Here is a 25,618-nt window from a genome sequence, read left to right as displayed (position 1 = left end):
ATTTAGACGATCTGAGCCCCACTGTGAGGAATCAGGGCATAAATGCTTCAAAATCACTTGAAAAGCAGCTTTTACATTGCATCATTTTTTTATGTTGAAATGTATATAAGTATCAGCTACTTTTTTAAAGTTTGCTAACATTCACACTGTTGACCCTTGTCTTATCCTATCTTAAATCTTGATGCTTGTATCTCACACTTTTCGTTAGAGCGCTGAAGTCATGTTATGTCCACTCTGTCCTCTTGTATCTGTGTCTTTGCTGTGGGCGCCGTTCGGAGGCTGCAGAGGCTCTGTGCATTTAGACAGTGCTGCTGCTCTAGTTTTTCCAGTCCAGATCTGTCCAAGTTAATTACGGTACAACTGTCAGAAAGACCACTTTACTGGTCATTTGGGCAGCGACATCAATGCTCTCTGTGTACTGAAAATTTTGAGCTCTCACGCTTCAGTGCCCCGAGTTTTCCTGGGATGCTCCAGTGTCCAGTTTGTGTCTCAATTTGAGAGGGAAGATGGAAGAAAAAAGCTACAATTCTTTACGCCGGTTTGTGCGTCTTTTAGAGTTTCATCCTCTCCCTTCCCCCGTCTTTTTTTTCTTCCCTCTTCCATTTAGACATCATCGCAGAGCGCTGTGACCTGAGAGGGGCCAGACATCGGCATTAGACAAACGGGCCTCAGTTTACAGCTTCAGATAGATTTACACCCTGACATTGAGAAGTTAACATACCCTTGGAGAGTTAATCCCTAATGTTGTCCGGGTCAGTAAATAAACGGAAAAAGAAAAGCTAAACTGAAGGAGTTTGCAGAAAAGCTCATTCGTGCTAATTATTTCTCTCCCACCCCTCCCTTGTTAAAAGCTTTCCCACCCTTCCAATCAATCGGCACTTTAGCGAGCAGGAATGGATGGAGGAAGTGCGAGCCTCATTAGCCTGATTGGGCCGATGTGGGAGATGGAAAGAGATGGAGTGAATGAGGGAGTTAAAGAGAAAAGGAGTCAGCTTGATCATCAGCACTTGGCCCATCAGAGCTACTGTCATCAATGCAAGTGCTGTGTTCGAATGTGTCGGTTTGTTTTGCGGAGTTGTGAGTCCTGCTGGGCCAGGAGATGATTCTGTGGTGCTTAGTAGGTACCTGGGCTGAATGGGAAGCCATTGGTGGACTTGAGCTTTGTTTATACTTCTGTGTTAAGGGGTTACGTCTGTGGTAGAATTAACAAAACACAAAACTGAGAGGCAAGTTTTTCAGAAGAGTATTTAAGGTCTTTATTCAAATCGCAAGGGTTTAAGACCTGAGTTAATTCTGCGCAGAGTAACTGACATTGTCAGGCGATACGGTCTGATTTATACTTTTAGAATGAAATGATACGAACACATCTCCTGATCCTTCCTACATCTCTCATTGGTCTTTTCTTATTTATCCCAATAACTCCCCTAAAATATCACTAGTTATAATATTAAAGAGAAGCTCACAGGTTTATTTACTTTGTCTGTTTATGCTTGGCATACTATTGATTTTGTCTAGTGGCGGGGGCACCCTGCCCGTCACCAACTCCACTTCTGTGTCATGTCAGCTAAACAGTTTCAAAAACAAGAGAGGCTATATGGGATACATATTCAAAATACATGTATAGAGCAATCAAATAAAGAACATATATCTAGTACATTAAGAATACGTGAGTATATATGCACTTATATATACAGAGAGTATATGTGTATTACATCATAAATCTTCAACACATAATCAAAAACAATTGCATTATATTATGATTTTCCACAACACGTCCTACCTATAGTGACTACATGCATAGACTTTGAAGCAATGCCGTAGGTTAAGCTGTAGCTGACATGTGCCTTCTCAAAAATGTAACTACAAGTCAGGCTCTGCAGATACCGTGTGGGGAAAACTGTGATTAATCAGCTCGGGCTGCTTGTGTTTGCTCCTACGAGTTTCTGTTGCCGTTGGAGATTGTTCAGAGTGAAGAAAACATGACTAAATTTGAAAGAAAGATACAGATATATTCTACATTTCAGAAACACACATCTAACAAACCCACTGCAAACCACTTTTTTGTTAAGTATGGTTGAGAGATTAACAGCTTGATCCCTCCAGGCTGGAGCTGATCGCGGCCTCTCTATTCAATGCTTTTGATCCCACCAGACGCACCGCAGTGTGTTTCAGAAGGGTCCCAGAAGTGGCTCTCCGTTCTGCTCCGCTAAATATACGCTCCTAGTCTATTTTTGACGGAAGCCACGTAAAGCTGCACAGAGCAGATCGAGATGGGCAAGAAGTCAGACACAGGAAAGGCAATTTTAAAAATAAACACCCTGTGCAGACTCCTGATTGTATATCACATCACTACATAAACATTACATTATAACTGGTGGCATCAGGCCAGAAGTCAACCGGTCAGAGGCTCTCAGAGGATATTTGTCATCATGGACGACGAGAAGTTCATATTGAAAGTGGAAAATCACAAGATTTTATGACACCACTGCTGCCATGACTGCCCCGGTCCCTGGCTTACTCTCCAGGTAGAGGGGCAGCTCTCTTCTCTCTGGTGCTGCCGGAGCAAAACGCTTCACTTCTGAAATGCTCTTGGTGGGGTATGACACTGTGCAGAGGACGGAACAAAACCGCATTGCAGCCAGAACGCGACATAGCCGTGCCCGGTGGGATCCATGCGTACGGGTTCTGTATGCGTTTTGCACTCGGCTTGTAGACTTGAAAAGTGACAGAAGTAGTTGTGTGAGGAATGAAAAAAGAGATCTTGAGTAGAAAATTTCTAACCCTGCCTCCTTTCTCACCACGTCACACATGGCTAATTCCTGTGTAACGTAGGTGTGATCGTCGGATCTCAGAAAGTTACAAAAATTGTTGAATGCAGCAATCTCAAACCTGACATTGGAAGAGTTAAGTCCCTTTATTTATAGAGCACATTTAAAAACAACAAAAGTGCTTTACAGAGACTTTCATAATACAATTAAATAATTTAAATAAAAATATTCACATATATCAAAGGAATACTTTCTTGCCGCGAGTAAGACAATACGCTGAATATGAAGCTAGAGCAAGCTGCCAGAGTCGTGGCCTCACTGTGCGGTAGACAGCATCAAGTGGAGACACCAGGAGGTCACAGCACCGAAGTAGCACAGGAAGAATAGTCCAAAACATAACCCCACCCAGTAAGACCTCAACTTGTTGTTTTCACATTTAATTTTTGGTATGGAGTAAACAAACGAGACATAACGTGTTAATTAGTGAGTTCTTGAGGTTCTACATCTAACTGTAGACAAGAACGGGAATAAGTTTGTTTCCCAGAATGTCAAAGTGTTACTTTAATAACTGAACGGACCCAGACACAGTTGTAAAAAGATTGGTCTTGAAACTGGAGAAGACGTGACAGTGACGGGAGCAACGATGGAAAAATCTGAGGGGTCTGGACATAGAATAGACTGCAGAGGTCAGAGATGTAAGCTGGTGCCAGTCCATGCAGCACTTTAAACACAAAAGAATCTTAAAATCCCACCAGAGCTTCTGGGGTAATATGACTTTCAAAATGGGTGACTAAATGTGACCAGGGTTATTGATATTGTATAAGAGCAGTTCTCTGAGGTTCTGACAATGTGACCAAATGTGCAGACTGTAAAGCAGCCAGCTGTTGGCCTTGTACCTATTTGCTTGTGTAGGGCAGAGTGCAATTTTCTACGCTGCCTCATTTAATGTACTTCTTAGTATAGCTTTAATTGTTCTGCATTCCCAGTTCTTTATAACGATAATAGTGTACCGCCTGCCCTTTTTTCAAATATTGGTTTTAGTGCCAGACAAGTAATCAGCTGAGTATTAAGGCTTTGGCTGTGCATCCAAAGTCCTTGTCTCCTTGGGTTCTCAGGTCGAATACTTGAGCAGCTCCAAAAAAAAAAAAAAAAAAAAACCCACTATGGCTACAGACGGCCACCATCACCTGATGAACGACTGTTTTTAATGAGTGTATGAACCTTTGGTGATTGATGTTTTTCATTTAGACTTTTGACATTCTAATTCAACCCTGTTTCACTGAACCAGCTGTGCAAATAATTTCAAACAGAACTGAGACTCACAAGATGCAATAAGAAGAAATTTGATATGGAAATTAAAAGTATACCATGCAGGATTTGTCGGTTGGCGGCTATAAACACACACGTTCAAAGTTGGGGCCTCCTCCCTGGTTCAGAGAGAGAGAGAGAAAATGAAGAGGGCGAACGGTGCTGGTGAGAACAAAGCCGTGAATCAGATAAATAAAACATTGTTTTTCTGATTGTTCTACAGCGGTTACGTTCTAAAGCACAAATAAACACGCCCACACCTCTGCACAACCCTACGGGAAGGTGCCGCATTGCCAGATTTTGTGTGAATGCAGAGCTTCATCCTGTCAGCTGTGGCCTCTCTGGTGTCAAGCAGACACACAGATCTGCAGCTCTTTATACATCCGTGACACAGAGACACAGAGCAGCAGAGGAGAGAGACAGAGACAGCAATGTAACCTGGTCGCTACACTACGAGCTCCAACCTCACACCCTGTGTGCTGTTATTGGCTGGATGCTCACCCACTGCTCAAAGGTTGACACCCAGAAGTGTCTCGAACACAGCAAAATAATAAGAAAATATGAAAATACAGGGAGAGAGCAGAGTCTTTGCAGATAAAATCACCATCGTATGAGTCTATACATCGCTTTTTAGGAAAATCCTGCATAGTATACCTTTAAAAGCACATTGGGGGAAGATTACCTCATTGTAGGCAGTGTTATTTGAATAATAAAATATAATACAGCCTGTCAATAAGCCTCCATTTTCTCTCATCTTTGTAATCATAGCTCAGTGAACAAAATACAAAGGGTGTATCATTGTAACCTTCAAAATGGGCTTTAACTAACCCTGAGTCCTCTTCCCCTCTCTCCACCAGCAAATACATGGGGCCCTCATTGTCTGCTCACATGTCCTCATCACAGACAATGCTTTTGTCACATAATCACGCACACGGACATGCAGAGAGTACAGGGAGTACACACTGCACACACTGCACACAATTACCATCTTGTAATTGCGATCTATCAGGCGTTGTTGTGAAGTGGTGCCCGATACAGGCATGCTGTCAGCCCTGCTGCATTATCAGAGCTTAGGAAATGACAAGACTATTTATAGGAGCTATTTATCCACTTATCCTGTTGTTGCTATTGTCCAAGGGGTGGAACAGGCAGCCCTGGTCAGAGCCGGACTGACAAACAGGTTGATCAGTCAGTGCATCAGTTTGTACAATATATTTAGTGCATCTAGTTGCTTAAAGAGGCTTTCGCAGATCCTTGGCTGAACATAGTGGTTGTTTCAAACATTTTGTACAGTTTCTAATGATGATGCAAAGAGAAGAGAGAATATTATAGCCTCTAATGTACAGTATATTTTTACAGTCACAGATACACCTGACTCGTATAAGCAGGTTTATTGAGCTTTTTCAACGTGTCTTCATATTTTAAATGTTTTGTGAGGCCCCTGGCTGGCATACATCTGTTCTCAGCACACGAGCAAGGACGTTTCTTTGGTCAAATCAGTTTTTACACACCACAGTCTGCTGATTAAAAATGAAGAATATTTATCCCTGAAATTACAATTTTGGTGCTTGCTTGCTGATGGGTATCGAGTAAACTGAAAGCAAACTGTGAGTGAATTTGTCTTTCATAAAAAAAAATAAATAAATAAAAAAATGTCAAGGACACGATGATGTATTGGGATACAAAGGACACCTCAATCACGGTAACGTCAGGCCGGGAAGAGATTTATTACACCCTTTACTTCTGGTGTCTTCTGCAAGATCAACAGCATGTGATGGGATCGTGGTCTGCACATGCACGAGCGAGACACTTATCTGCGTGTGCATGTGCGTTTTGTTAATCTTTGCACATTATTATGTGGAGGTGAGTGAAGTGAAAATGCTCCCTCGAGATTTTGCAAATGTTCAAATTTAATGTTTCAGTGTGCTCGCTATCAACAAGGGCTGCACCAACAATGTGTTACTCCGTACTTTCTGACTTCCCTAACCTCTCTGTGGCTCTCATCCCCGAGCCTATTGGTTCTTATTTAAGATGTCAACACAGGTCAAAAATATATACATTAATTAAAAAAGATTTAATTTCCTAAGACAGGTTGTAATTATACACACATCACGGAGGAGCAGAGCTATTAAAATACATCACCACTGGAAAAAGATGTTGATGTATCATTTTTGTTCTTCTACTCTTTTTCAAATAATTGTTGATTGATTTGAGTTGTTTATCACCCTCAGGCGGTTTGAATGATTAACCACACCTGCCCGAAATATTGACCTGATGAAGATCCTACCAGGAGCGAAACATTGTCCATTTCAATTAAGATTAAAATTGTGGTTTCGGAGTAAGTGTGCAGGTGTTACTTCTTTTTCAGTAATTTCCTAAAACAGCTGGGTACTGTAGCTTTTACCAAATGTTACTAAAACAGGAGACAATTGTGCATTTGTTGGGGACTATTTTCAGCTGCAGATGAATACACATTTGGTATTTTTGTGAATATTTACTACAGATTGACAGATGCAGTTTTGAGGATCATACCAAAACTGATACTTACGGGTTTTAAAAAATTCTGATAACAATGTATTTATCAATATATATATATATATATATATATATATATATATATATATTTTTTTTTTTTTACCAAAACCTAAAATACACATTTTTTTCGATGAGGATCCCTTGAGTTTGTTTTTGGGACAAATTTATGTACTCAGAGGTGCATTTAACAGTTAAAAAATAATCTTGGTCAAACCATGTAAGTATTACTAAAAACATATCTTCTACATTTCTTTTCTGCAACTTCTCTCTTTGTTACTTATTGCCTAATATATTCACTGATACAGAAATACTGTATCTGCAATAAGCTAATATTGACTCATATATCAGCCTGGCTGATTTATCAGATCTAATAATTCCAGCAGGAGAGTGTATATGAGATTGACCCAAAATAAACTACAGTGTTCGTGTTCATTGTAATGAAGGAACAAGTCACCCAGTACAACACTGTGGCTCATTAATGTGTTTGATCAACATTGGCACTGAGAAATAAGCTATATGAGAATACTTGTTAGAAGGATCAATTAATTGTCGGGTGTTTTCATGAGATTACGATAATGTGATAATGTGGAAAAAATAGACATTGACAGCTTTATCTTTTAAATGTTTGTTATTTTTCAATTCTTATAAGTTGGAGAACGAGCAATGAAACAGTTTTGCTCTAATTGATAGTAGTGATGTAATTTTTTTTTTTTTATTTGAATTTTTGTCCATCCTTAAACCAGGCAGTCACCTTTAAACAAATGCAATGTCCAGCAGCACATTGTGTGTGCTGGAGCTCTGGTATAATCACAGTCCACTCTGTGACATTTTCAACTAAGTAATGAATAATTTACTGTGCTCCTGGATTTCATTTATTTATTTTTTTGGCTGCGATGTGTCTGCTTCTGCGGAAGAAAGGCTGAGGGTCGGTACTCCAGAGAAATCACAAGTTGCCATAACTACAAGTGCTGAGGTCTCTGTGTGGTCCAGTGTAGCCTTGGAGAGGTGGGCAGTAAGCCGACCATGAGCGAAGGCTGAGTGCTCTGGAGGAACACATCCAGCAGGATCCCACCGCCCGGAGCACTCCTTACCCAAAGTCGTTTCTCCTCACAGTTTGCTCATGTAGGCAGGAGATGAAACTGCATGCATGATGGTTTATCGTGAGGAAAAAGGGAATTCATCAATTATTCACTTGACTGTAATGTCAGTCTCAGACTGATAATGAGGCAAATAGCACAAAGACTACTTAAGGATATGAATGCTTTTAATTCTCTTCCATTTCAGATGCTCTTTTTCCTAACAGCAAGGTTACAAATACTCCAGTGGTATATAGGCTCATAATTAAGCTAAATTAAAGGATAAAAACGCACACGGATGAGAGATTGAATAGAGGACAATTGCAATTCAGGGGCAATTTGGTTATCTTTTTGTACATGCTTTCAGAGTAGTTATGGCAGAAGTTCTCTTGGAAGATGCTTTTTTTCCCCCCTCCTTCTCACTAGAGGCGTCTTGCGGTGGCACCAAAGTGGCTCTCTCCCTGATAGACAGCCTAATTCATACAGTTGGTGTTGCTATAATCCCCCGGAGGCTGCCTTTAGTTTTTTTTCTCTGCCTTGTTTATTCCAGTGATGTCCTCTCCGTCTATTGCTAGAGGAACTCAGACCACTGCTTAATGTTTTGCTGCTGTTGCTGGATCACTTCATAGCTTTGAGGTATTTCACTGGTTCTTTGCAGCGGCTGTGTGAGGAGGACAAATCAGTGTTTGTTATCCAGCTTCGTTGGTCCTCTGGGAACACTAGTCCCCTGTCAGTCAGAGGTGTACGGGTGCGCTTGTTTGTCCATGTCTTGTTTATTTGTAGTGGTTCTGTCCACGACTTTTAAAGAGGAAATAGACAACTTTTTTGCTTTAACTTATCATTATGAAGTAAATGTTGACTGCACACTGTAATGGCTATACACTAATGACACCATCGGCATTTAGATTGGTTCCCTATGAGCCTCGCTTTCACTACATAATTCTGTCCTCCACCTCCCAGGAAAATAAAGGCTCGATTGGCACAAAGGGAGTGCCTCAATCATTGAGCCACCAAAAGAAGAAGAGCATAGTGCTTTTGTTTTGGTAGCTATCGGTTGCTATATCTCATAGTAATTTGTTAGGTGGCCAACCTCTTTCTTTTGTCTTATTGCTATATGATAAATGTGAAATATTGCAGAGTCATATCTGATAACACACTACTTATATCTACTTATATCTGCATACGCTACATTTTAATTGTATTAAGTATACTACCTGAATAAACATGTCTTTTGATTTTCTAGAGGGCTTTCGTCCTGTTAGCTACAGTAGCTAACTGGAAGAAAGCCCTCTAGAAATCAGTTAGCTAAGCTACCAGCCCCACAACCATAGAATACTGGATCAGTATCCAGTCCAGGTCCAGGCTGATCTGCTTGTTCATATGAAAATCAATGGACAGAAAACACATTATCACCGTGTCTGTTGTGCAGTTTCTTTCATTTTGTAAAAACACGAACATGCTACCAACTCAGTTCGCTTTTCTCAACACACACTCAAGAATTTCTATCTGCTTTCATGTCTCCATTATAGACTAAATGAATGAACAAACTCGCTTTTTCTCCTCTTTTCTTCTGTTAATCCTCCCTCCACCCTGACGCCAACCCCTGCTGTAGTTACTTGTTTGTGCGAAGCAATAACATAACTCAAACTATATTATTACTATGCAGTGCACATCGTTACAGTAGCTTTTGCCTGTTCCCAAATTCAATATAAAATTGTGACAGTTTCAATTTACCTCTTCAGTGAACATGCTTCTCTCTTTTCTCTTATTTCCAAAGTGGTGGTGATCATTTCTTCACAGAATTAGACTCTGAGGAAAGCGGAAAGCAATCTGGTTGTCTTTGTGACTGCGGCACAAACGATGATACCACTTTGAAACACTAGAGGGGGAAAGTTGAGAAGTCGTGTGTTTCCACTTTAAGATTGAGTTAAAATTCAGACCTGGGTTAGATTCACAGCGAAGGCAGAGAGTAGAGGTAGAGGTTTGTAAATCAGAACATGTCTGGTTCAACCTCAGCAAAGCTTTCTTTGTGTGTGTATTTGAGATATTGATGTTTTGACTGTATGTGTGCAAATGTATGTGTGTTGTTTGTTTTGATGTACACTTTGCCTTTTTTTTTTGCGCATATTTACATGCATTTGTGTTTGTCTTTCTCTTACTATTTGCCTTCAGTGAATAACACCTGAAATTCAAATGAACATTTTTTATCCGAACCAGCTGTTTGTTTTTACACACATGCTGGTGTGGAAATATATTATGTTGATAGTGTGTAGCTGGGGAATGTATACATGCATTCATAGGAATACATTGACCTTTTCCTAAAGAAGCATATAATGCATGCAAATGCTGGGAGATACATTATTGTGATGCAGCTTTACATCACTCTCAACAGCACAGCGGCCAAGAAAATACTGAGCACGGAGTTTAAAATGTAACAAATATTTCATTGCACATAGCTGAGTTGAGCTCATTTATTAAAAGCGCCTGTAATAGATATATTTAGAGATATTTATATATATGTTTATACAGTATATTTAGAAGAACAATTAATCACATGACGATGTGTAATGTAATAGTGATGAACCTACAGAGAATTAGCTCCCCTCAGCTTTATGTACTTTCATAGCTCATGGTTTCAGCTCATTGTTTAACTGTCCGCCTGCAACTTTACTGTTTTTGTTCACTCTCACTGCTCTCATAGTGTCGTTTTCAGCCACAGCAGGCAGCTGTTTTCAGGGCAGATGCTCTAAAAACTTACTGTACACTACCTGCTCAGCACCGAATGGCAAACAGACAAGTCAGCAACTATCTGGTGAACACAGTGGAGCATTTAGCAGCTGAAGTGTCAGATATTTCCCCCCATAGTAGATACTAGTGAATATTGGACTTACATTCATCCTGTGGAAAGAAACACAGCTTCAAATTTATGATAATGTTGCTCTGTAACTGCTGGATATGTAAAAAAGCAACTGTTTGCTAAGAAGTTCACCTTATCAACCTAAAAGGTGACGATAGTGTCGTGTTCACAATGTGTTTCCGCTGCCCTGAAGCGGCCAAAAAATTAGTAATTTCAGGTTTGAAGAAATAGAGTCCAAGTATTCAAAAAAAGCACTGAAGTAAAAGGCAAAGCATTGAAACTGGAGATACTACTGTTGTGCTTGTATGCACAATCCATACATTATGTTATTTAAGCACTTTTCTTTCTTCCTGAGTATTTCATTTTGGATCGATGACGTACTTGTTGGTGTAACTTTAAGTCCTTTTCCACTCAAAAATGTGCTTTTTTTTATTGTTACTTCAGTTTGATGTTTGAGCTTCACTATTCAGAATGATGTATGAGCAGAGTTTGACATTAAAAGGCTGAGTTTAAGGCGTGTATCTACGAGTAAGATTTGTGACATCACAACTAATTTGGACCCAATCATGGTCCAACATGCAACTTACACAAGCATGATGTGGAAACTTGAAGCCTCACAGAGAAGTAAGAGACATCTTGTGTCGAACTTCTTCTGAAATTAAAAATATTCATAGATTCTGGATTTATTTAATGAGGTAGAAGGAGAAGATGTCATTTTAAGAATTTTTAACTAGTTAACTGATTTTTTTTAATGATTATTATTCCTAGCAGGATATTTTTATGTCTTAAAACATGACTGAAGGGGATCTTTAATGGAAGCATATCTGAAAAATCCACATTGATCCCATTTGTTGCAGTAAAAGAACACAATTCAGACCCAACACACATGTACTGGAGTCTCTGAATGTACATCTTTTTGTTGGGTTTAATATGAGTCGGAATAATTAAGCTGGAGGGCTTGACGCTAGATAACGGACTGCAACAGTGAAAGGCCTTCATAATGACTGTTGAGAACTCAAGGCATTGTCGTTAAGAGCGCAGACATGGAGATACAGCTGCAACACATTTACAGTACGCCTTTGCACACATGCATAATCACGGATCATCTTTATCTCACAGACAGCACACACTGTATAACAAACCATGTCTATCTACATACAGTATATTTCTTTCTGACGCTCTACTTCACAAACACCCATCACACGCAGTTACTCTAAGATGGACACTTATACACTCCCCCGTTCGTTATATTGATCCATGCTTACACAAGCATTAGCACTCACTTAGAATGAGAGACATGTCTTCGGACAAACACAGGAGCACACAGCATAAATACATCCATACACACACACACACACACACACACACGTTGTTTCTCATGTGTCTTGAAACACACAGACTTCTCGGGATAGAAAAACACTGAACATGCGTCCGCTGTGAGCTTGCACATTCTTCCAAACTGAACCGGAGCGTATAGCCGTGATGTATTCATCCAGTGTGTGCGATTTAACGAGGTCCACTCCATCTTGTCATAAATCATATTAATAATGTGAGATTCCCATCGATTTTTATTTTTTTTAAGCCATTCCAGTACATTATTTGATATATCCAGCCTTTGTTTCTGATTTAATGAACCACACATAGACACACACCCACGCACACACACACACACACACACACACACACACACACACACACACACAAAGAAGTCATGAAACTGCCTTTCTTTTGAGAAGTCTTTATTCATCTGTGTAGAAAAAGAGACGACAGACCAATAAATGGAATAGCATTTTGCACCCATTTTTATGTTTATACATAGTGTTTTCATTATCACATCCAAAGGTGACATTTTAAAGGAAACGGATTTCTACACAGAATGAAAGGAAGCTTCAGTGCTCTTAAAAAACACAAACAAAAACAGACGTAAAAAAACTTAAAACCCACACTGGAGCTCTTCAAATATTACTGGTATACAGTAACACAGGTTGGAAAAGAGAAAGAGAGCTACTGAAAGTAAGAATGGGTTTCAACACTTACAGGCTCTATCTAAATCACCCCCTCGTCTTCCCCTCTACACCCTCACTCTTTATTTTTCTTTCCCTACCCTCTCCTCTTCCTTTTATAATCTCTGGCTGTTTGTTGGCGTTCTGTGGGTTTTCCTTTGAAGTTCCTCCTCCTTTAAAGTATATTAGTGGAGTCAGTGAGATGCAGTTGGAAAGCATGTCCCCTCTTGCTGTTTGTGTGTGTGTGTGTGTGTGTGTGTGTGTGTGTGTGTGTGTGTGTGTGTGTGTGTGTGTGTGTGTGTGTGTGTGTGTCTTACTGCACAGTGTAGTGGTCCGGCTCTGATCCCCTGTTAACAGAGCTGTGTCTTTCCTGAACTGAGACCTTCGAAGCTGAAGGGCAGGCCCTGAGTCAACTAATGCACTTTAACACACAGGATAGGGCTGGAGGCATTATGACAATATTTACCTTTGATGACATAAATGTATCTAAGATCAGACACTTTGCCATACGTTTATATGAATAGAAGCAATGACCTTATCTTTGATTGTATAGAGCCATTGTGAGTAATGTTACAAGTCAATTAGCAGGACTGATTTATCATTATATTGGAATTTTATATATTTTTATTTAGAGCTGCAATGATTAGTTAATTAATCAATTAGTCAATTGATTAGTTGTTACATTAATTGCCAAGTATTTTGATAGTTGATTGATCATTTGGAGACATTTTTTAAGAAAAAAAGTCCAAATTCTCTGATTCCAGCTTCACAAATGTGAATATTTTCTGGTTTCTTTCGTATTTGATGATAGACAACTGAATATTTTGGGGTTGTGGTCTGTTGGTCGGGACAAAACAATAATGAAAAAGAAAAGCTAGGACAGCTGTCCAAATTTACTTTTTTCACTGGCAATTGTGATAATAATTGTAATTGCCAGTACACACGCCGAAAAAGGGCATCTTGCCCGAAACGTCTGTGTGGCAATTAAAAAAGTAAATTTGGAGTGCTGTCCTAGCTTTTCTTTTTCATTATTGACTACTTTAAGGATCCAGCACCCAGTTTTCATTATATTATTGTAAATTGAGCGCGTTGTATCATATTTTTAGGACAAAACAAGACATTTGAGGATAGTGATTGACAGTTTTCACCATTTTCTGACATTTTATCGACCAAACAACTAATCAATTGAGGAAATAATGGATAGTTGCAGCAATTAGATAAAGAGTTCTAATTCGTCAGGTGTTTAATTCGCTGGTTTAGTCAAATTACCTGTCAGGTACTTTTATCCCTACAGTTCATCACTTGATTTTCCAGAAGTTGCACTATATCACAGTATAGAATTGCATACAATGATGGGGATATTTTATCATTTTACATTTTATTCATATCACCCACTCCTAGGATTGTATTATGTCGCTTTAAATACAACTAAAAACAGTTACAACTACTATTTTTTTCATGAAGTTGAAAAGATGTATTACAGATAATAAGACCACAGCAGTTCCGACTTCCACCAAAAGTATTAGCTGATAAACCTGGTTTTCAATTAAATAGGTTTAACCAGCGTCCTGAAGATAATGGGGTTACTATTATAAGATGCATGATTAGGTTTCTTTCACTTAATTTGCTGAGGTAATTTAATAATGAGACCAGACCACAATAGTAATTGGGTACATGCAGTATTCTTGGTTATTTTGTAATTTTTTTTAATTCAGGGAGGGAGAGCGAGCCTTTCTTCTCCAGCCAGTCATTTGTCTTGTAGTCTTAGAAATCGTTTTTCTTCGATTGTCTTGCCACGCTTGTCTTCCTTGTATTAGCCTAATAACGTTTAGAAAATCATGATCTGCGGCATGTAAATGGGATTATATTTTAATGAAGATGCATAATAAGGTGGAGAGTACCAAAAAATAGTAATGTAATGAGTCAACATTTGACTTTAATGATCACAGGCAGCTGAAAACACCAATTCTTGAAGGAAGTGTGCAGTGAACTATTACTCTGTTTTTAGGTAGAATTAGAGTGCAGTAGTGGATACACTGTGGGTAAAACTTGAGCCATTTTTTTGGATGATGATGTCACATTATTCCAGTTATCACCCCTCTCTTTTACCCCGCCCACACCCTCCTCGATCCCCCATCCTTTTTCCTTTTGTCTGCTTTTTTACCTCCTGCCGCTGCATTTTTCACACGCCCTTTTTTCACTTATCTTCTTTTCTTCTCTCCTTTTCTGTCCAAGCTCTCTGCCTAAAGCCAACACACCTCACTCAATGTCTCCATCCCCAAAACAGAGCACCCCTCTCTCTCTCTCCCCTTGTCTTCTTTTATGTTTTCTCTCTCCATCCATCTATCCATCACCCCCCACTCTCTCGCTCTCTCTCTCCCTCTCATTAGTCTCCCCATGCTGTGGTTTGTGTCTCCCGTCTCTGTCAGAACTGTTATCACTGCTGTCAGCTCCCTTGGCGAGAACAAAGTCGTCCTCTGCTCACGGCACCACAAAAGACACGAGAGAAATAAAAGGAAAGAGCCTCAGCTAAAAAAAAAAAAAAAAAAAAAAGAGAGGCGGAAAGGAGGAAAAATTAAAAAGGAGGGGAGTAAACCAGAGGAAGGGAGAGGGGCCTAGGAACACATCTTTTCATGTCAACCATGATGCATTGTCATCTGTGAGTTATAACAACCATTGATTTCTCCCTCTGTCATCCCTTTATCTATACAGCACAGAGCGTACAGTTGGTAGGAAGATATGAGAGCTATCTCTATACACATCAAGTGCCTTTTCCTCATATTATAAATATATCTCCTGCTAAATCAGCTAAGCCTAGTATATCAACCTTAAAATAAGTTACTGTGTATTATTATGAGCTGAGAAGAACAGTAGGTTTGAAAGACACTGAGATATCCAAAAGAGAAAACGTAACCATTTATAACTATAAGTAGCGCAGAAAGAAGGGTCTACTGTATTATGTAATATACAGTAGTAGATATTATAGTAGGACTGTTACTTCTGTCACTCAATAGCAATGTCCAATCAACATAGCTGAAATCAGTCTTTTCTACTTAGCAAACCAATCAAAGTTGAACCAGCAGAGGCACAGAGGGTACTTTGGAAACCAAGGACAAAATGGCCACTGGCCAAGGGGTCGTCATCATAGAAATGGCACCTGGCATTCGTGGCTCAGGGAGTATGTCCCTGTATCATCACGTGTAGGCATAATCTATGTCGGGGATGCCACCCTCTCTGTAGCCACGGTTGGTACCATAAGTGACATGATGGTGGCTGGTTTGGCTGAGGATGGTGCCATTGAGGCTGCCAGCTCCGTGGTTGCTCCGGTAGGTCCCGTTAGCTTGGGAGGAAGAGGAGGAAGAGGGGAAAATGGTGTGGATGTAGGTGACATCCTCCAGCTTAGGCTGCAGGGGCTGATGGGCCATAGCTGTCATCTGAAACCCTGCAGGGGGGGCCCTGATCTCTAAGATGGAAGTGTCTTTCTTGGTGCCCGACTCTACATAGTCATCATAATGTTTTCCACCACGGCCCCTGCTATATGAGCCTGTGTCTCCTGACATGTAACCTGCTCTTTGTCCATACCAGCAGAAGATGCCAAAGATTAACAGCAGGCTTACCAATGCTGTGGCACCCCCTATGATCCCAGCCAATGGCAAGGCTGTTAGCTCTGAGTCCTGTCCCTCCTTATCTGACCCCTCCCCTCCGGAGTTTACCAAAGCTTCTCCAGTCTCTATCTGAGCACAGGCCGGGGACGAGTCTTTATTGTCCATGTCAATGCTGCCAACTCGAGATGACCCCATGCTTGACCCCCCAAAGGAAGGCTCCTGTCGTAGTGGCAGCAGGCAGATGAGGTAATGGGAGCGTGGTGTGAGCTGGGTAAGGATGTACTGCCTCCTCTCTCCAGGTACAAGAGTCTCTGTTATGGAACCAAGAGCTGCACTGCTACCCAACCTCAGCCATGACAGGCGGAATGAGGGTGCCGGCTGTGGACACAACCAGCTGACCAGCACACTGTCCGAAGAGAGAGGTTTTACAGTCAGGTCCAGGGCCTCTCCAGATACCTGTCCCCCTTCACCTGGAGGCAGAGGCATTACCAGGCCTGGCCGCTTGGCTCGCAGGGTGAAGAGGGAACCTTGTGTGGGAACCAACAGAGAGGTGGTGGTGGTGCTGCCATGGGGAACTGAAGCCACTGCATGGCCCCCTCCAACACCATCCTCTCCTCCATCTTTATCTGGTGGGTTCACCCCCATGCCAGTACTTGGACCAGCAGGGGGGCCTTCGCACTGCTCCATCAGGGAGGTTAGGTCTCTGAGGATCTGGCCTCTCACAGCCTCGGGCCCCTGACAGGACAGACCCCTGACTGTCACTGCAGCCCCTCGGCCGTGTAGCCAGGCGTGGAGCCAGCGAAGGTTGCAGCCGCAGTACCAGGGGTTTCCTCTCAGCAGCAGCAACTCCAGGCTTTCTGTGTCCTTCAGAAGTCCTCGAGGGAGACTGGTCAGATTGTTGCCTGACAAGTCCAGCCTCTGTAGCCGCCGCATCCCATCTAGGGCCCCTCTTGGTATGTGGGTCATTCCGTTGTCCTGCAAATGGAGCCGCACAAGGTGAGCTGAAGGCAGGTTGACTGGTGGGGACTGCAACGCATTCCTGACCAGTGACAGCTCAGTTAGGTTAGAAAGACGGGAAAAGGTGTCGTCTGCAATGCGTGTGTTGGCCAGCAGGTTCCCATCCAAGACCAAGCGCCGCAAAGAGGATAGCCCACGGAAGGCATGAGTCGGGATGGTGCTAATTCTATTGTCGTCTAGTCGCAATTCTTCCAAGGATGCTGGCAAGCCCGCAGGGATGCTTGACAGATGGTTCCGAGACAGAAACAGCAGTCGAAGCCGTGGAGTCCCAGAAAAAGCTCGCTCCTGGATGCTAACTGTGGATATAGAGTTATCATCCAAGTGTAAACGTTCTAATAATGGTAACTTGGCCAGAGCTGATCGCGGTAACGTTCGTATATTATTATCCTGCAAGTGGAGCTCCCGTAATGAAGGCGGGAGGTGTATAGGGAATTCATCCAGTTGGTTGGCATACAGGTAAATCACTCGTATGGAAGTGCTGCGTTCCAGTGACGGAGGCAGCCCGGCATTACTCAGCCGGTTGCTCTGCAAGTAGAGGATGGCAGCCGTTAATGGAAGTGGAGGAATTATACTGAGGCCACGGTCGTTGCAGTAGACAAAACCCTCATCACAGCGGCACACTAAGGGACAAACAATGCCCTCATCTCCCTCGCCCGTCTCCATGGCAATTGCCGCTGCCGCCAGTTCCAGCACCTCAGCCAATAAGGTGAGGCACAGGAGGAGCAGAAAGAGCCAATCACGGAGCTCAGCAAGACTCTCAGCTGCCATGTTGGTGCACAGCTCCTGATTGAAAGAGAGGAAATGGGAAACTGGGTTAAAACAAGTACAAAAGCTGCAACGAACTGAATCTGAAATCAAAGGAGGAGTGAATCATTACATTCAAAAGAGAAAAAAGTGTTGTTGGCAAAAAAGAGAGACATTTTAGATAAATATGGTCCAAGGCAAACCACACATTTAACCTCTTTCTCTAAAATTATTTGACAGAGGGGCTGTTTTTTCTACCTGCTGTTAAAAGTAAAGTTTTTTCCTTATTACTTTAGTGTAGAAGATTTGAGGATTGAATAATCAGAAGCACTTTAGAGAAGCTGTCCAGCATTATATGGGTCAGAGCGACCAAGCAGAAGACAAATGGACGTTTAGAGGCAGAGAGAGTGATGAGGGGTGGAGTGAGTGGGCGAGGAAGATTACAAGAATCACAGAAAGCAAAAGGATGACAGAGATGGAGAAAATTGGACAGTGACAGTTGCAGGGAGGAAAAATAAGGGAGGAAGATTTTTTTTCCGGGAGATTAACTGAAATGGAGTGAGTGACATGAAACTAAAATGGAGGAGAGATTGGGGAGAAGGAAATCCGATTAATTGCTCACAGTCCCGTCGATAGCTTTGAAGACAACAGAAGTAGTGAACTTGTTATGACTGCACTATACTGTATCTTACTCTCCACTGAAATTATAAAGAGTATACATGTGAATGGAGTTCTAGAAATGCAGGATTTCACGGGTTCCTGACTATATTCAGAAACACAACACATCTGTTTGAGGTTATGACCAAAGCATACGCAGAGAAATGCGCACACAAATAAATAAACACAGCAAACACAAAGCATTCACGTACAGAACAGAGTCTCGGTACAAGCTGACATGTATAATGCATGTTTTGTCTTGGTTGTTATTGTTCGTGAAATTTCTATAAATTATTCAAGAAAGCGTCCTGAAATCCCCAGAAATGTTTTAGCGCAATGTTTTACAGAGAAGCATTTTTCTGCAACATTAATACGTTCCTCAGTCGATGTTTTATGACTTGTCTCCTAGAGAATCCCTGACACTGACATCAATAACATAAATTTACAATTCAGATAAAATTATCTCTGTTCACTCACATTCACAGCGCACTATTTATAGAATATGAATAATATACAGTGGTGAAAGTTGTGGAGATTACATTGTGGCACACTCTTGTTTGAACCCTTTCTTTTGGGTTGCCTGAGGCTGGAAAATTTGCCCTGACATGAAATGCCTGACATGATTTGACAGCACATTTGATAAACAAATCTTCTAAAGGCAAGTATTTTTTTTTTTCCTCCCTTCTGTGCACGCATGGATGTCTATGTGTGTGTGTATTCGTATGTGAACGCAGTGCTAGATGCAAAATTGCCCCTTGGCTGCAGTCAAAATCCATGCAAAGCAAACAAGAGATGGCAACAATAGAAGAGATGTGGGGGGTGGTGGTGGTGAGGAGACAGATGGAGAGTTGGACAGTCAGTCAGAGGAGGAGAGGAGGAGAGGGGAAATGAGTTCCTGGCAGTGAAGACTCAAGTCAGTATCAGCTGAGTTTACTGCAAAAAAAGAAGAATGGTACCAAAGAATGGTTGGTTGTTGTTTTTACTTTTAGATAGGTGTAAAAATAGCAACATTTGTGTACCTGCACATGCTTGCGTGTGCATCTGGGATCTGTATCAGCAACAACCAGCCCCTGTCTAAGCTCGACACAGGCAGTTTGATATGCAGGGGGGAAAAAAAGAGCGTGTGCCATGCAATCCAACATGGACCCAGACTTTTTTCTATTCCGAATCGTATTTTTAGCCAAATTTCCGAGCATCACTGGCATTTGAGAGACAGAAACAGTAAGGGAGAGGAACACATGGACACAGAAAGGAGTGTCAAGGTAGAAGCTGAGACCATATTGGGAATGCTCTATGAATATCAACTAGCATATGCTTCGGTGCCACACTATCCCGCTTCCCTTTCATAAATATGCTCTTGGCACAAACCTGCATGTGTGTTTTTGCCTACATGCCAAGGTTTCCTATCGACACATCCTCTTAATGATCCTTAGATATTTTTTTTTTCTTCTTCCTTCCCTGGCTCGTTCTCTCACTCTCTCCAACTGTCGCTCTCTCTTATGCCGCTCTCCTATCTCTACATCTTTATCTTTCACGCTATCCACCTCTCCCGTCCGCCCACCACCACCACCTCCTCCCCTTCATAATCTTTCATTATATCCACTCTTAGGTTTGTTTACAGAAGTGTCTGTGCAGTCATCCTCCTCCTCTCCTCTCCTGTCTCTGTCTCTTTCTAATCCTCTTTTATCGTTTCCTCTTCAGTCGTCCGTTGATTCCTACACACTGAGATTGGATCAATCAGCTCTGGTTCAGTCCTCCTGCCCAGACCTCCTCTCTCCTCTCCTGTCCTCTCCTCCTTGGCGACTTAGTTTCTCTTTTTCATTTAGACACAGACCCCCTACTTCTCCAACCCCCACCCCCCTTTCTCTTTCTCACTCCCTCTCAGCCTCAGTTTTCTCGCCTCCGCATTCGCCTTCCTCTCCCTTTGTGGTGTTTTTTTTCCCCTAACATTTCAATCATGCTCTGAAATAAAGCCTTTGTTGGAGTACAGAGCCAGTGTGTGTTTGTGTGTTGTTTTTTTTTCTATCATGTAGCTGAAAGCAAGATGTTGGCGTGGTGTGCATGCGTGTGCATGTGTGAGGGTGTGTAAAAAGTCTGATCGACCCGGGGTGTGATTGCAGAGGGCTCGCTAACCTGCTTGGTCTCTGTGCCTTTCACGTCTGCCGCAGCTTTGTTTTCCTTGTATCAAGGATTTGTGGAGAGGCGTATTAGTGTGTCTATAGGTGTGATTTGAGGACGTCGCTGTGGATTCTCTGTGTTAGTGCAGTTTCCCAGTCTTCTTTAGGTCGTTCAGAAGTGTAGCCTCGTTCCTTGGGGCCGTTGAATCTTCCTCAGCTTGGGTGAATGATGATACGGATGATGATAGCCTGTACTCCAGGGCCCCACAAGTAGCAACACCAGCATGGCTCAAAGCCGCCTCGGCACCCACATTTGTGTGTTGTGCACGTGTCCTAGTGCCAAGCGCTCTCTCTCTCTCTCTCTCTCTCTCTTTCACTGTCTCTCTCTCTGTCTCTGGGTAAGGGGCTTTTAAGCCTGCCAACTCAAGTCATCTTCAACCAGCATCCAGAGGCCTAACTTGAAACAACCCCTCCACACCCAAATGCTACAGTTGGGCAAACAGTCAGAAGATGGTTAAGGGCTCAAGGTTCCTTCTTCGAAGTCAAAAGCAATCCTGGATACTCTTGCAATCAGTGGGTCATGCAAAAATAGTGCACTGCCGTGCTACGCTTGGTTTCAATAGCCAGGTTGTGGTTTTAATTAATGAGCAGCGCAAAGAGAAATAGCTTGGAAACATCCAAGAGTGTCCTTATGGAAATTTGATGTTATTATAGGTTGTATTATAACAATTAGTACAACATAAATTCACAGTTCAGTGATGTAAGGAGTACATTTTGAGACTGTGATGGACAGGTTGGCTGCATGCAGAGTACAGGCTGTGAGAGCAGAGCTGCGGTCCAGCTTCTTTCCTCTCAGTTACCACCTCACTCTCCACTGTTAAATGTTTGATCACTTCCTTTTCAGTTCATGTAGATCATCTTCAGAGGCAGCAGAGCCAGATGACTGTGTGCTGTATGTAGCCCGCTCCAAGCAGCGCTGTGATGGCCAGTCACGTGGCTCAGTGTGAAAAGGTTTCCCAAGGGTTGGTAGAAATGGACTGCTGGCTGGTTTCCCAAAGATGCACTTCACTGGGATTTGCTTCAGCAGGACAGCAGGTGGAGTGGTAGCGAGCACCAACCTGAAAAGACAAATACATCGTTAGAGTTTTTTTTTATATGGAGATATAATAAATCAGGCTGACTATAAACAGTTGTTATTCTTCCTAAAGTGGCCTTTTGTTAAATATCAGAAATCAAAACAAAGTGCACAAAAAGAAAGACTAAAGGTCATGATATAGTAAACAATGCATTCTATGATTTTTTTTGTATGTTGTCCAGTAAAAGTAATGGATTGGTTATTGGAATCAATGTATGAAGTGGAAAAGTATTCTTGATTATATCAAACCTCAGGCTCTCAGGAAATGGATTTATTCCATTGAACGGTTTTGGTTGATGATTTCTGTTTTATACCATCTTGTAAAACTCCTAGGACGATGAAGATATTTTGCTGGAGTGAAAGTGCTATTCTATTAAGACTTTATGTTTTATAGTTTAACGTGCAAATGCACGAACCACAAACAAGTGAATCAAATTTAAACAGAGTAATTGAGGATGCATATGGTCATGACATTGGTCCTGGGTCAGTTTATCAACTTCTTCAGGTGAGTAGGAAGGAATTAAAATGAAACTATAAGGTGCAGCATTTCCTTTTCTGACATCCCTTAAATGATGTGATGTGTATTTTGACTTCCCAAACACAGGCTGCATACAGTATGTATAGTGCAGTGAACCTCCAAACAAAGAATATTTCATAACCCTATCCCTTAGCTATTGTAAACAACTGTATGTCTCAGCTGGAAACCAACCAAAATATAAAAAAATGGTACAAATTACAAAACACATTACATCTTTGTTAAAACATTTGTCATTATCTCATGGCCATCCAAAAGTATAAAACAGACAAGTGGGTCCTGACACAAGTTTGAGATCTGTTGTGTAAGAGGTTAGAAGTTACAGTGATGAGTGGCATCTTGTAGGCTTGTATCTCCCAGGGATCATTGTTTCTGGAGTGAAGTATATCTGACTTTTTGTGATTAACAGTAATGTATTATTGTAGAATACAGAGCATACAGAGAGTTGTCATGGGCCTTGGGGCTCAGACTTTACTAAACTGTCTGAGAAAACCAGAAATGTTTAGCTTTATGTTGAAGTTCTGTGTCTTGAGTACACACATTTAAGGGTTTTAGTGATAAGATGTATAATATTGACTGAACAGTTCAGTCATTTCATATACTGTATCCGTCATGATGATTACTTTACAAGTCCGACTTGTATATTTTACTGCAAAAAATATTCAAATATAGGCACAACATCTTACATGTGTTTATTGCTAAAATAAATAAAAATGTGCTTTTAAGAGGCTGTGTAAATGAGGCGCTTTCATGTCTTCAAATTTTTTATACCAGCTTTCTTTAAATGATGCCAAGATGTAATGTTGGGTTACAGTGTTGGCACAATATGAAATACTAAAAGGCACAGGCTTAATAATTATCCCCATCAGAACGGTTATACCTTTTAAAATTAAGTACCTCATGAAAATACTTCCTGAAGGTCAGTGCTGTATATGCACAACAGCTCCCAGTGGACACAAACCTCCCATTAAGGTAACTCCATGTTTTATATCTGTTTGTTGTTGTTGTTTTTTTTTTTTTTTAACAAAGCTTTGGAGCTTTCATAACCACCATGCGCTAAGTGCCTGTATCTTGTGTGCAGAATCAAACCCCCCAGTGAACACTGGCTTTAGAAATGTAAGGTTTTCATCAGGCATACTGAGTGTGCAGAGACAGATTCATCAAGGCCATTAACTGCTCCGCTGCTCACATTCGCCTGTTCACTTCATCCCAAAGTAGACTACATAGCCAACTGGGAAATTATCATGCAGTTTGCTTAAACACAAATAGAGACAAATAAAGCCGTCCTCATTTTCATTTTCAAAGGACACATGCAGCAGCTGAGAAGAACTTGGTCAACAGGCTTATATCTGTGTGTGTGTGTGTATCCTTGAAGGGTGTATACGCTCAAGCACTACCATAGATTGTGCACCATACATCCTAAACTCAGTGTGATGGTGTTTGTTCTTTTTTTTTGTTGGTGTGGTGTTTTAACTACATCCACAAAGGGAAAGAAATGTTGTAAACTGGGAGTGCAGTTTAGTGAGATAATTAGACGGTTGGTGTGAGATGAATTTGGGCAGCATGTGGCAAGATAAATTGTCCTTTTTATAAAACAGCGACAGACTGATACCTAGTTTGTGGTATAGTAAACTGATTTATATGTGCAGAGTGCAGCTAACATGCGTAATGAAAACAGCCCAACGTTGGACAGAATGCTAAACAGGCATTGTTTGCAAAACCAGTCGACTCTGTGATTGGCATTTAAGGAGAAGTGAGACAATGATCTATTCAAGGACAGTCTAAATGTACACAGAGCTTTGTGTTCGGTGCTGTTACAAGTTTTGCATTCAAAAATGCTAAACCTATTATATTCCAGTCCATTCACATTAGTAATTTGGAGGCCAAGGCTTTTAAGTGGCTTCGAAGTAAAATCATAATGGATGACTTTTAATTGGATGCCATCAGTCATGTATTAACAGCAGATGCCACCTTTAATAACGCAAACTGTCCTTTTAAAACAAGTCCTCATAATTGGTTGCAATGTCTAAAACTACCCAACTACCCACTCTGCACTAATCTTTGCCTACTGCAGGTGAAATGTCTGCCTGCATTGAACAAGATGTGCATATTGAACATCAGCAGCATTTCCACAGTTCGCTGCCATTGCCCATTAGACATCAATATGTGAAGCTCTATCTGTATAATGTCGAGGCTGCCCTTAAAACTTTTTGTGATGGATTTTCAGAAGACAGCATAGCTGTGGCTCAGGAGGTAGAGCTGGTCGTCCACTAGTTGGAAGATCGGCGGTTCCAGCTCCTCCGATCTGCATGTTGAAGTTGGGCAAGATACTGAACCCCAAATTGCTGACGGCTGTGCCATCGGTTTGTCTGATGAGCAGGTTGGCATCTTGCACAGCAGCCTCTGCCATCAGTGTATTAATGTGTGTGTGTGTGTGAATGGTTGAATGTTGACATGTAGTGCAAAGTGCTTTTGAGCAGTCGGAAGACTAGAAAGCTGCTAATATAAATGCAGTCCATTTACCATTTAGGGGGAGTGTGATGGGAAGAGGAGATGAGAGGGGAAATAGGGAGCATGTATCAGAAAAATGAGTTAGGAGGTAAAAGCTACAGTAGACACTAGTGATTTAGGAGAAAACAATGTTTGACAGAGTTCAAAGAAGGTTCAGAAAGCTTTCCACTAGTTTTAGTCGTACCTGGAGGTTTATACCACTTTTCACAGGAAATATACTTATTATCAGACAAAATTTATCTTACACCTGAATATAACCTCTCAGACAGAGATTACACAAAACCTCCAAAAGGTCAATGGATGCCTCTGATAATGGAGCCAGCTGTTTTTCACTGGATCACAAAGAGCTTTGACTGATTTTTGAGTTTATCGCCCATTTTCTACACTTTAATGTTAAAATGTTCAATTTTTAAAAGCATGCTCATTAAAAATCTATTACAAAAATGACACTGTCGAGTGCCTTACCACCCTCATTCACATTCAAATTCAAACAGCATAAAAAAGACTAAAATCAGGTGGAAAAGGTAGGGCAATGTCAGTGTGAGGCCAACAACTCTGAATTTTAAAGTTGCATTTGAACTATGATGAACTAGATAAGAGAAACAATTTTTTGTTTAGTCTCTGTTTCTCATGGCACAATTGATTAATCAACTAGTCATTCAACAGAAATGTAACTGCCAACAAACAGTTTTGCTATTAAATTAAATGTTAGGTCTTTTTTTAACCTAAATGTGAAAAATTAATTGACTG

At 41.2% G+C, this 25,618-nt stretch overlaps 2 protein-coding genes across 9 annotated transcripts in view; one reads left to right on the top strand and one right to left on the bottom strand.

Annotated features, from left to right (window-relative positions):
- Positions 1-25,618, top strand: part of macrod1 (mono-ADP ribosylhydrolase 1) — a 128,593-nt gene that overhangs the window by 12,743 nt on the left and 90,232 nt on the right. The window lies entirely within an intron of this gene.
- The window catches only part of flrt1b (fibronectin leucine rich transmembrane protein 1b), a 33,753-nt gene continuing 23,528 nt past the window's right edge, over positions 15,394-25,618 (bottom strand). For 3 of the 4 annotated variants that reach the window (XM_044363414.1, XM_044363413.1, XM_044363415.1), the window contains exons 2-3: positions 20,704-21,805; positions 15,394-17,952 (exon numbers count right to left, since the gene is read on the bottom strand). In XM_044363414.1, the coding sequence (XP_044219349.1) occupies positions 15,742-17,937 (2,196 nt within the window). In that variant the 5' untranslated portion in view covers positions 17,938-17,952; positions 20,704-21,805 and the 3' untranslated portion in view covers positions 15,394-15,741. Of the gene's footprint in view, positions 17,953-19,938; positions 20,393-20,703; positions 21,806-25,618 lie in introns of those variants that run through there. The other variant, XM_044363411.1, reaches the window with a different exon arrangement.

This window comes from Thunnus albacares, chromosome 10, assembly GCF_914725855.1.
Source record: "Thunnus albacares chromosome 10, fThuAlb1.1, whole genome shotgun sequence".
Taxonomy (NCBI): domain Eukaryota; kingdom Metazoa; phylum Chordata; class Actinopteri; order Scombriformes; family Scombridae; genus Thunnus; species Thunnus albacares.
The sequence above is the reverse complement of the archived record's forward strand: the minus strand, read 5'-3'. Positions and strand labels throughout refer to the sequence as shown.